Source organism: Penaeus monodon, chromosome 36, assembly GCF_015228065.2.
Source record: "Penaeus monodon isolate SGIC_2016 chromosome 36, NSTDA_Pmon_1, whole genome shotgun sequence".
NCBI lineage: Eukaryota > Metazoa > Arthropoda > Malacostraca > Decapoda > Penaeidae > Penaeus > Penaeus monodon.
The window spans coordinates 12,947,402-12,959,643 of NC_051421.1; the positions used below are offsets into that span (position 1 = coordinate 12,947,402).

At 36.8% G+C, this 12,242-nt stretch overlaps 1 protein-coding gene across 4 annotated transcripts; it reads left to right on the forward strand.

The window, feature by feature from the left end:
* The first annotated feature begins 2,521 nt into the window (after positions 1-2,521).
* LOC119595735 (protein max-like) lies at positions 2,522-12,054 on the forward strand. Of its 4 annotated transcripts, none has more exons than XM_037944850.1 (4): positions 2,522-2,672; positions 4,524-4,685; positions 5,260-5,392; positions 8,808-12,054. In XM_037944850.1, the coding sequence occupies exons 1-4, from the start codon at positions 2,634-2,636 to the stop codon at positions 8,990-8,992; spliced, it is 519 nt and encodes a 172-aa protein (XP_037800778.1). In that variant the 5' UTR covers positions 2,522-2,633; the 3' UTR covers positions 8,993-12,054. The 4 variants fall into 4 exon arrangements, with proteins under 4 accessions (XP_037800778.1, XP_037800780.1, XP_037800779.1 ...); XM_037944852.1 differs by having other exon boundaries at positions 8,823-12,054; XM_037944851.1 differs by having other exon boundaries at positions 5,269-5,392.
* The last annotated feature ends 188 nt before the right edge of the window (positions 12,055-12,242 follow it).

Consider the following 12,242-nt stretch of genomic DNA (forward strand, 5'->3'; position numbering starts at 1 on the left):
CCAAGGAGCAGTAAATACTGTTTCTAGAATGTTAATAGCTTCGTTGTTCCATACATTGAACAACATAATAGTATGAGCAGTTTTGTTTTCCATTTTAAGTTGGACTGTATGAGATTGGAGTACCGAGGCCGGACATGCCTAACTCTATAATTTATCTCATTTGATAGAATATTGGAGATTCGTGGTCTGGGTAGAAGCTGCAGGAGTCTGATGACATGTATGGTGTTAACTTGGGTACACGACTGTAAACAGAGGGGAGTTCTAGCTTTTTCCTCATGACGAGAACGTTAGCAGTCATTGAGTATCCACGTATAATTCTCATGGCCTTGTTCTGTAAAACTTCAAAGGGTCTGAGAGCACTCGGTGGCAACATACTAAGAATTGGGCTTGCATAACAAGGGAGATATACATCAACCTTAGGACTCTCAGGAAGGCACCTTCATATCTGTGACTTATATATTGCAATGGTCTTAAACGCCTAAGGCAACGCTCCTTGATGTTTTGAACAATATCTTTGGTAAAGCGAGAGTTGAGGGACATGAGGTGGGAAGCAGTCACCGTAACACCAAAATATTTATAGGTGTCAGTTCTTCAATAGTTTGTCCACCTAACCTTGGATTGTACGGTAAGTTTACGAGAAATATGGAAATATGCTTAGTTTTGATTGGGTAGATTATGAGACCAGGGAAGCACACCTTTTTGCTGAACATAATCCCCCCCATTAAATAACTGCATAAGAATGTCATCAGCATAGAATGTGATGCTGCATAGGTTTCCTAACTCAGTGCTGAGCTTGCAAAGAGAGTGTCTAAGTATATTAAACAGTGTAGGGGACAATACTCCCCCTTGTGGAGTGCCTAATTCTAATTCGCCATAAGCATTGTAGGTGCCTTGGTATCACACTTTTGCTCTTCTCAAAGATATATAATCCTTTATCTATAGCAGAAGCTTGCCATTAACTCCTAAAAGTGTTAGTTCACGGAGGCTCTGTCGAAGGTTCCTTTGAAATCTATGTAGTAAGAAAACTGCATTATTTCCATTTAGCCAAAGAGGGATGGATGGATCAGGTCTTTGATCTGCGTAAGGATTAAGGATTCTTTTACAAGTTTTAGACAAGCAGGACGTCAGAGAAATTGGTCTATATTCATCAGGACGTCCTGGTTTTGGAATGGGAATGATGGATGCTTGTTTCCAAGTGATAGGCAAGATGCCTGTCGTGTAGACTGAAGAGATCAAGAAGAGGATTTTCCCCCTTTACCTATACCTTTGCAAGAAGTCGGATGATGTAAGTGATTCCGCCATCCCCAAGTGCCGTGAATTTGCTAGTCTTAATGGCTGCAAGGAGTTCTTTCCTTGTAAATGGTGCATCAGTCTCATCTAAGAGGTGGCACTGATAATCAATTTCGTTTTTATGGCTTAATTTAAGGGAGCACCTGCGTGTGGATAATAGGAGGCTATCAAGAGAAGAGTCCTCACACCATTTATTGAGGAGAGATGAGGCTACCCTATCTGGATGTGGGTGGGGTGTTATACTGCACGTATTGCCTTTGATCTTGCTTATTTCCTTCCATACATTACTCATGGGTGTCATGGAATCACTTGATTCTGTCTAGGCATAAAATTTTTCCTCCCGTTTTCGAGTTATTATCTTATTATCTTATTGATCTAAAAAAAAAAAAAAGAAAAAAAAAAGTGATCGCTGTGTATCAAATATTTATTATCATAAAATATGCATTATCTTATGATACGATTGTTGTAGTTAAAATAGTCATATGTTTACTGGGATTTAGAAGACACAATTAACAAAACTGAAAAATTTCATCCCCAAGAAAAAAGGAAAAGACATAGACACGTAAAAAATTAACTTACTTTGACTTGAGATAAACTAATGAATGAGGATTCGAAGAGAAAATAGACAAAGCCGGATAAAGAAGACGAGAAAACGATGGTGTTAAAAGAAATTTAGCATATCTATTGTCACTGAAAAATTATTGTATATACGAAGGAAAAATAAATGTTGGAACTTTTCCTGAATCCTGACAAACCACAAGCTCAGAAGGAAAGTAAAAAGCAAAGGAAAAGCACATGCAGGGGATACCTCATAATCCTCATCTACACCTACGATATTAAAAGAAAATGCCATATCTAAAAGCATAGATAGAGAAGAAGAAGGGGAAAAAAAGAATATTGGAACTTAATTCTAAACCTCCCATCTCGACACATATCTCACAGAAGACAAACACAGATATTAAATAGTTACGACACAAACAATATATTTCCCCCAACCTAGCATACCCCATAAAACAAAGAAAATAACCCGCTGGAACGGTAAAACACCCAAGATATAATTATTCCCACGCACCTCGAACGCACACCCCTCCAAGACAAAGACAGATACGAAATACCTACCACACAAACACCAAAAAAAAAAAAAAAAAAAATTACCCAACCCAACTGACACCAGAAAACGAAAGAAAACAGAAGCCCCAGCACAGCAAAACTACACCAGGTCTTCTTTTGCCACGAAGCTCGAACGCACACCCCCCTCGGCCATATTGATCCCGTGAGGACGAGCGACGCAGAGGCCGAGGTTTTTCACGATTTTCTGCCAATTTCGGGGATGAATTGGGAAAATGAGCGATGAAGAGAGGGATATCGACATTGAGAGTGATGTGAGTCAGGGGAACGTTTATTTATATGTATTTTTAAGAGGGGAAGCTGTTCTAAGCTTTTTGTTTTTATTCTTTTTTTTTTCTTCAATAATGGGTTACTTTGGTTGGGTTTCTTGTAGTAGTGTTTTTTTTTTTTATCATATATATTTTTTTGGTTAATTAGGTTGGTTTCTGGTTGTTTCTGGTTGTGTGTGCAAGGGAAAGGGTTTATTTAAAGAGGCTATTCGTGTTTAGGGAGTCAATTTACGATTAAAATCATTGCATATAAGGAAATAGTGAAAGCTCGTAAAGTTTTTTAAGTTTTCAGTGACGTCAACTATAAATAAACATTATTTTCTGTTTTCCTTATAGTAAGGAATCTCTATCATTGTGTATATTTAAAATATTTGCACTATCCTCTCCACACCTCCCATCCTAGATAAGAAAAAGGGTTATTTAAAATGTAACAACTAACAGTTAATGTAAGTAAATGTAAGATTGGAAAGACTATGTGTATGTTTATCTCTTTTGCAATAATTGTCTGTAAGTAGTTATTTTCTCCATTTTGAGTTCTAGGGCACTTTTCATGGTAAATCTTGTACAGTTTGAATGCACTAAGCTAGGGCAAGTTTATGAGGATATTCTTGTAAAGGAGAAAATGATAAAGTTGTCGGTGCAAGAGATGATCAGCAAACACGTAAGGTAGCACCACAGATAAAGGGAGGAGGTCATGCTGCTCATGGCCTAGGTACTCAAGTCTCGGCTCTACCTTGCCGTGTGTACCGAGGTGAAGACCATATTTGTTGGGGGTGTTAGGGCTGGAGTCCTGCATCGAACCTCCCCGAAGACAACTTATAGTTTGCGGTTTAACCCATTGTGCGCAGGCTTTTTTGGCAGCTCTGGTGTCCGCCAAACGGTTATATCCGTATGGGCTGCATCTTTAAGGGTGCTACCCATGGCATTGGCTCTACGCCGCCATGGCATCGTAGTAGCTGCCACCTGTGACCAATGGGTTAAGAAGGAACAGATTCCCACGAACCTTTTCTTGTACAGCTATCTATACCTGTGGTAAAATTTACATACAGAAAAACGAAAAGTCGAGTTAAGAAGAAACCTGAGTATTTAAGGAATATATTTGTAGACTAGATTGTTTTTCATGTACGACTAATTGTGTAAATCAAGATCATCTAAGATGCCTTGGCTGCCATACGTCATGCTAAGGAAGAAGCAACAAACCTCTCCCTCTTACATTTGGCAAGATAGCGTTTGGCCTGGCTCCTGCTTAGATGATAATCTGGAATGGCCACCAAACTCTTTATTCCCAGCATGTAGAAAGGGGAGGTTTTTTGGTGTTTGTCAATTATTGCTATATATTTACTTTCTGCAGATTTCTTTTTATGTCTGACAGTCTTATTTTGGTTGTTATTTATGGCCGGACTTCTGGTTTTTACTATCTTTGCACTATCTTATTCTAAATCAAAGAAACTTAAACGATATAAAATCTTAATATGTAAGTGTCACTTTCAGGCTTTCCAACTGTTGATTATTATTATGTAAATTTGGTTTGAACACAAGACATGATTGCATGTGAAATGACTATGAAGAGCACTGAGGATGTCTCGAAACATTTATTAGAAAGAGTTAATGTTATCTCAGAAATCTTCATAAAGTTTGATTCAAATTGGTGGATTTACATATAAGGATAAAACATATTTCTATGTATCTAGAATAAGGTCTAAGTTTTTGTTTTTTTCCCCTGTATTCTTGTTCAAAGGGAAAAATAAGCAAATCATCATATTAGTTATTAGAAACATACATAGTAAGTTATTATCTGATAAGTTTGAATTAAAAATAAATTTTTCTTTTGATCAGGATGATGAGTCACTGCAGGGGGGCACGCGCGGGGAGTTCCAGTTTGCATCGCAGGCGGAGAAGAGGGCGCACCACAATGCCCTTGAGAGGAAACGCCGTGATCACATCAAGGATTCCTTTTGTTCCTTGAGAGATTCTGTGCCTTCTCTGCATGGAGAGAAGGTGGGCAAGACAATTATAGGTGGAATGAGAATGGAAGGAATGAATACATGTGATGTAGTGCATGCCACGTTTTGGCCTTAGCATTTGTCATTAATGTGGGAGGCATGAGAAGTTGGCCGTAGGAAAGCATAGAAAAGTTTTTAGTGCTTAAGTAGTGTGAAGTATTGGGAATACTTAACTTTCGTGGGTCAGTTTTGTGATCATTAATTTATTTTAGTCTTTTCTAATGTCCAATTTAACTAGCTATTACTGCTTCTTGTTATCTAGATATTTACTACAGGGTATGGAATCAGCCTTATTGTTTTCAATTTCATAATAAAAAAAAAAAAAAAAAAAATCATACCTTATATAAAGAATGTTTTCTAACAAAATTGCATTAGATACAGTCTCGAGTCTGTGGTTGAAGTTTTGTTCATTAACGTATCTTCACCTAGATTGAGTGACAAATTGCTAACATCCTTGCAGCATCCTAGGTCTCTTAAAGAAAGTGAATGTATGAGTGATTGTGTGTGTTATTATTTGACTGGAGTAGACTTTGGTCAGAAGAATGGTTGGTTTTCACTAATGAAAGTAGTCTTCGCAGGCCAGCCGTGCACAAATATTGAAGAAAGCTGCCGATTACATTGAGTTCATGAGGCAGAAGAACTCTGCTCACCAGCAGGACATTGACGATCTGAAGAAGCAGAACACTCTTCTTGAAAACCAGAGTAAGATAGCCGTTTGTTTGATATATAAGGGAAATCAGCTTTGCATTATTGCTTTTTAAAATTTAGAAGTAGTCCGAATTGGATGTCAAAATTGTAGAATATTTTTGTGGAAGGTTGATGGTGCTTTGTATTTTTGTTAACCCGTTACTGCCGGGTGACGTGATAGGACATCATAGCAAACTGCATGGTTGGCAGGTCCAGAGCGCGTGGAGCGGGGCGTTTGGCTTAACGCAGCAGACTCCCGCTCCCACTGTCTGGCCACTGCCAGATATCACCAGAGCTTAATTGCTCTCAGGGATTTCTGACAACCGGGAATAATGGGTTAATTAAGATTTGCAGATATCTAGTCACTGATTTTGTCTTGTACTGCAGCCTTTTCTGTATTGCTGTAGTTTATAGAAAGAGTTCAGTCTGTGAGAGTCTAAGCTATAACAAATGATATTAGTATATGAATCAGATCACATAAAATACAGCTGACCCAAACATCAAGTCCACTGTTCACTTTAGTAAACATGGGAACTGTTCAATATTAGCTCAATATTAATAGTAACTCCAAACTAGAAAAATGGGCAATCATGTGATGGTAGGTAGGAATTGATAATTTATTTTTTTATGACTAAGTGCGTGTAGAGCTATCTCTGCAAAGATAATTCACAAGGCAAAAATAAGATGAACAGTGCATGTATCTGGCACTAATGTATTAAAGTTCTAGTTATTGAATATTTAAAGGTAATGGACATTGCCAGTTAACAGTATATATATTTTCAAAAATTACTCTTTGGTATTATATGATGAAATTAATCAGGCTTATAAATTGATTTCTTGAGTATGATGATGCCAAAATAATGTTTTTTTTGGTATATAATAATCCAGTTTGACAGATACTGGATGGGTCATGGGTGTCCTAGAGTACTACTTGGGAGATTTCTCATTATCTTCAAGAATTTTGTCTCTTCCCATTGGAGTATTGGGCCAGCAATCCCCTAGAATTTCATCATGAATAATGATGTCCTTTCTTTTGAGTACTTGTAGTGAGGAGAGTCAGATGGTTGAGTTTTGATGATATCCATCCAATAGGTGTTACTTCCATGTAACAAATTCAAATTTCAGGAAAATTGCAAAAAGCCTTGGTGATGTCAGATGTACTCCATTTCCCTACCCTGGTCTTCTGTCCATAGTAACCTTCTATAACATTATATCTCTCTCCCTCTCTAAATTTTGTGGTTCTTACCAGATAGATATGCATTCTGAACTTGCTCTGCTACTTTGCATCCTGTTTACTACAGCTCTTTAGTTGTCTATAAACAGTTTTGTCCAATTAACAAAGCATTTTAAGATTCATTTTCACGTAACTGCAGCCTTGGCTAGTCCCCTCGTATAACATTTTCAAGGCCTTCCATGCTTATCTGGAATGTGTTTCAGTAGCTGGGTGCACATCAAACATGATTTCTATCTACTCACCATACTGAATTGTTAATGCTAATGAAGTTTACTATGTAATATCAGAAGGTAAATTTTGGCAAGATAGGGATGTGACTGGCCATCAACATTACTCTTATTTTAGCAAACATAAAAGCTACAGGCAGAGAGCATCAAATCAGTCATAACTGTTATTTATCACATTCCACATTGCTGAGCCCTATTGTGCTCACTTTTTTCATAGGCAGTATTAGTTAACTACTAATGCCATATCTCGGTTATCTGCCTGTGCATAGAATTTACATTTATGTTGGAATTGATAATCTGAGAACACTATCTTTGGCAGTCGTTTTATCTCCCCCCCCCCCTTTTTTGATAGCAGTCCCTGACCTTAAAAATATTACCATTTATAAGTCTCAATTGGTTTTATTCCAAATATATCAACAATTCTCATGACCCAAAAAGAAACACATTAGGTCATATGATATTTAAACCCCTCGCTGCTGAGTAACAGAAATCCCTAAGTATGATAAACTTGGTTTCTGGCAATGGCCAAATACCTGGCGCGGGAGTCTGTCACATCCAGCTGAACGTCCCACTTCACGTGCACTGGCATGTTGCCACACGTGCAGGCGTACCTTGCAGACCAAGCAGTTTGTTATGACTCTGGTACATGTGACCCAGCAGTGACGAGTTAAATTATGCAGATCGGTAGGGATAGTCGTAAAAGGGCAGTTAGTTGAGCTCAGATGCCAAGAAATACATTGAACACAAAAGAAAAACAAAACTGGGAAATCTCCAATGTGTTTTTCAAAGTGTTATACAAGTCAGTCTCGAAGATATTAAAAAATGGGATGGTTTCATCCAAAGAAGACGGCGGAGTTGGCTTTTCAGAGTAGAGAGATAGAGTCTAGAGCTGTAGTCAGTTGATGGAGGTAAAATTCTAGCTAAATTTATTTTACAATGTTGAAATGTTTAAATTCTTGTAGAAGGTTGGCCCTTTCACTTATAGGCCCTGATATCGTACACATTTTCTGTATTTTCTGAGTAACATATTCAGCAGACTTGGATATTTCTTCTTGTAGAACATATGCATACAGTTACCTAAATATAAAGCAATAAATGCATTTTACAATATTCTATATGTAAATAAAGTCAGTTGTACACCCAGCTGTGTCGTTTCACCTAGATTCACCAAAAATCTCCCAAGAACACCTGACAATCTGACAGCTTGTATTGTTAGATCATAAATTTGTAATTTACCAAACTGAATTTGATGAATATGTGAAAACACACACACACACACACACACACACACACACTTACACACACACTTACACACACACACTTACACACACACACTTACACACACACACACTTACACACACACACACACACACACACACACACACACACACACACACACACACACATACACACAACAACACACACACACACACACACACACACACACACACACACACACATACACATACACACACACAACACCCACACACACACACACACACACACACAACACACACACACCACACACACACACACACAACCACACAACACACACACCACACAACACCACACACACACACACACACACACACACACACACACACACACACACACACACACACACACACACCAACACACAACACACACACAAACACACACACACACAACACAACAACACACACACATACACACACACATACACACACACACACACACACACACACACACACACACACACACACACACACAAAAGTAATTTTGTTATAAGAGCTGTGCATTAGTATTTAGAGGTACATCAAAAGATGTGGCAGTTTCCTGACAAGGAAAGATATTTCCCTTTCAATTTTATTTGTCACTGTACTATCCTGTGATCTGTCCTCCAGTGTAAAGAATCTGATGTAGTGAGATGAATTATGTCCCTGCTTATTTTTCCACCCACCTGCAGTGTTCGCTGCAGCAGCTGATGTAGTTCGATCTTTTCCAGTCCGTTCTCTAGAGAAGACCAAGTATACTGGCAACTTCGCAGCTATGACCAGTAACAACGCTCTTCTCAACAACAAAGCGGGTTCTCTTGTGGAGTTTGACGGCTCTGGGTCGGACACCAGTGACTCGGAGATGTCGAACAGCGTCCGTCGAAAGAAGCTGAAGACGTAGCTAAAGCAGCGGGTGGGAAGCCTGTACAATGCTAGTTGATATCTGAGAGAAAGCAAGAGCATCGAAGAAAAAGAGGAAGAAGATGGAGAAAGAGAGAGAGAGAGAGAGAGAGAGAGAGATAGCGTAAAATGACAGTTATAACTTTTCTTTTTGTTCCGTCTAATGCAACAACAGGAAAATGTCAGTCCATAGAGCAGAGCAGTGATGGAGTTTTATGTAGGGGTACAAAGCATAATAGTTCCATGGTTTCAGTTTCTTAGAAGATGGCTTTTGGGGGTAACCAAAGCCTCAAACAAATTTGCAAAAAGGTCATATTTCAGAGCTTAACGTTTCCCCACCCTCTTTCTGTTTTTTTTGTTTTTTTTCTAATTTTACCACTTTCATACATTAGGTCTTGGCTTTAGATGTTGGTGCGTCTTGTACTGGTGCACATGTTTCTTAGTTTTTATGATTACAAAGGTTTATTTTATTGTTACTGTTATTATTATTATTATTTTTTTTTTATCAACTTATCTTATATATTGATTTTACATATATATTTTCTTTAAACACTCTTGTCTAGCTATGTGCATTGGAGGTGCATGATGCAGTATGATTATATTTCTGATGTTATACATGGCTAGGTGGTTACCTCCAATATTTCAGCACATTTTTAGCATCCCAAGTCAAGATTTTAAAGATAATGAAGGTTTCCTTTTTCTGTAACTGTCAGTAATGATAAAAATACTAATCCCCAGATGTAAATGTTAAACATTTACAGTGCTGGAGAAAAAAAAAAAGCTGTTAATATATTGCAAGAATTCATTCATTTCAGATGTACATTTTTTTCTTTTTTTTTCATTTGTATTTTTAGGCTTGAAATGTAACAGTTCAAAGTATGACTGACTGGGTGTACTGCCGAAGAAAGTAGGAGAGAAATTTTCTCATGTAGTGGTAGCAATTTGGGTCTGTTGGTTATAAGAGTTTAAGTGTAAATGATGGAGAAGTGTGTGAATTATTTTTTCTTTTGTATTTTTTATTTCCTTAATGTTTATTATTATTGTCATTATTATAATTGTTTAAAAACTTTATTCTTCAAATTCCACACATTTCCAGAAGATTCTATATTTATGTACAGTATTAAAACTTAAAAAAAATAAAGATATTGATGTTCAGACATAGTGTATATTATAAAATTTCCTGGGGATATGGTGACATCCATGTATTAATTGAAAGAAAAGAAATTGCAGTTATGATGCTATATTGAATCAATATGATGTTAAGATACAGAAGATTGAGGCTAATTTACTCTGATTGTGATGTGTTTTCTAGTGCCATAGTGATCCACGTGCCATGCTCCGCATACAAAAAAACTAGAAGCACAGGAAATGCTCAAGTCACTTGGTCTCTATGATTTTGGTAACATCCTACATGATCTTTCAGCTAATGAGCTAAAAAGATATTTTAAGACTATCTTGAGGGACTTCTACCTCCTCAATCACTGTGGTTTGGACCAAAGAAGTGAACAAATGCACACAGCATAGAGCAGGCTCAACCATACATGGCAAAGGCACTAACTATGTGACAAATGGGCCCTGTTTTCCATGGCAAAAATAGATGCCATTTTGCAATAATGAGTTAATTTCTCTCCTTTACTGCAGATTGTCATTTTTTAACGTGCATCAGCATTTAGTCCCGGTTTACAGTGTGTATATATAAAGGAAAAAGGTGTCCAATTTTTGTAAAGAACTTTTACACAACTTGTTTTCCTTCTTTAAATGCTTCAGAACAGGCTTGAATATCTGTTCATATAAATGTGTTCATGTTCATATAAATGTGTTCAGAGATGACACTAATAAGACATTCCAGATTCCTTGTCTTAAAGACACTTAACATCTTACTGAAGGACAAACATTAAGTATATTATCTCGACTTTAGGCTGCAGCCACTAAACAATCTTCCAGAATGACTTACTGCCATTAATAGCTACATATGATTTTATATGTAATTAGTAACCATGTTTTCTCTCTGGTAATCTAAGTATCAAGGTATAAAAGGTCAAAATTTTTGGTTCAAAAAGGAACAAGAGAAGTCTTACGACATTTTTATAGGGAAAGTACTTTTTGAAGAATAACTAATGTGTAGATGAAAAGAAACAAGCAGGAATTCAACAGAGCCAATATTATATATTTATAAAAAGGATTAGGGTTACTTGTTCTGATAGTATGTAGGTATTGAGGGGAAGAAATGTGGGAAATACATGGACATACCATTATGAAGCAAGTGTGCAGTTATATACTGAAGATATGATGACAATATCCCCATGGTATATCCTTGATGATTACAATAGTTTCTATGTCTTTTCCATTTTTGTAAACTTAGTTTGAAAAATATGGGAAAAGTTTTAATATTTAATTGCATGGAGGAAAAAAGGAGAAACAAGAATATATAAGAACATCACTAGAAAAAAAGCAGCATAGAGAAAAAAGTGGTCTTAAATTGAAACACCAGTGAAATAATTTAATCAACTCAGTGCTGCCAGGAAAATGCTGTGCTCATTTTTTTTTTTTTTTTTTTTTTGTGAAATGTCTCGGCACATAGATGGCTCTATTAGTACTTAGCCACAAAGGAGTCAATTAGTAGACGTTGTGACCTTACCTGATTTCCTAGGATTGGCAGAATATCTATGGTGTTGTTTTTATCAAAGACATTATAATTACTATAATGTTGTAATCATTAGTAACAGCAATATACGATAACAAAATAATTTAAAAAATCAAGGAAAAGGGTAAACAGGCAAGACAAGCAGTACTCATAATTTGCTCATTGGTGACTTAGTACAAGTGTAGCCATCTATGTGTAAAAACAATTAATTAAGTAAACTCACGGTGGACATGTCATGTACGTACATGCCAGGCCCCTTGGATTTGGGTTAATGATACAGGTAGATGAAAGGAAATCTGAGCCAAGGTGATGGTGCGATGTGAAGACTTCTTTTTCTTGTTAGCTTGGATTTTTTTTTCTCTTTGTTAAATGAATGTTATTTTCCTATTTCCTTGTATGTAATAAACTTCTGTTCAGAATTTGAGTCTTATTATTTCCACATGGTAGTAGGGTTTTCTACATGGAGAATCCCAGTCAATAGGCAGAACAAAGAAGCATTAACTTTGTTTTATCCAAATGAATAGTGAAATTTTTACTCCATATGTTTATGATATCACTGATTTGATTTATTCCTCCTAAAACAAGCAAGGTATGATAATCTAATCTT

What these genes read in the sequence shown, in the direction of transcription:
- LOC119595735 (XM_037944850.1), top strand. Translation starts at nt 2,634, where the DNA reads ATGAGCGATGAAGAGAGGGATATCGACATTGAGAGTGAT. An exon ending in CTTCTCTGCATGGAGAGAAG is followed by an intron (nt 4,686 to 5,259) that starts GTGGGCAAGACA and finishes TAATGAAAGTAG; the next exon opens with TCTTCGCAGGCCAGCCGTGC. An exon ending in CACTCTTCTTGAAAACCAGA is followed by an intron (nt 5,393 to 8,807) that starts GTAAGATAGCCG and finishes CAGCTGATGTAG; the next exon opens with TTCGATCTTTTCCAGTCCGT.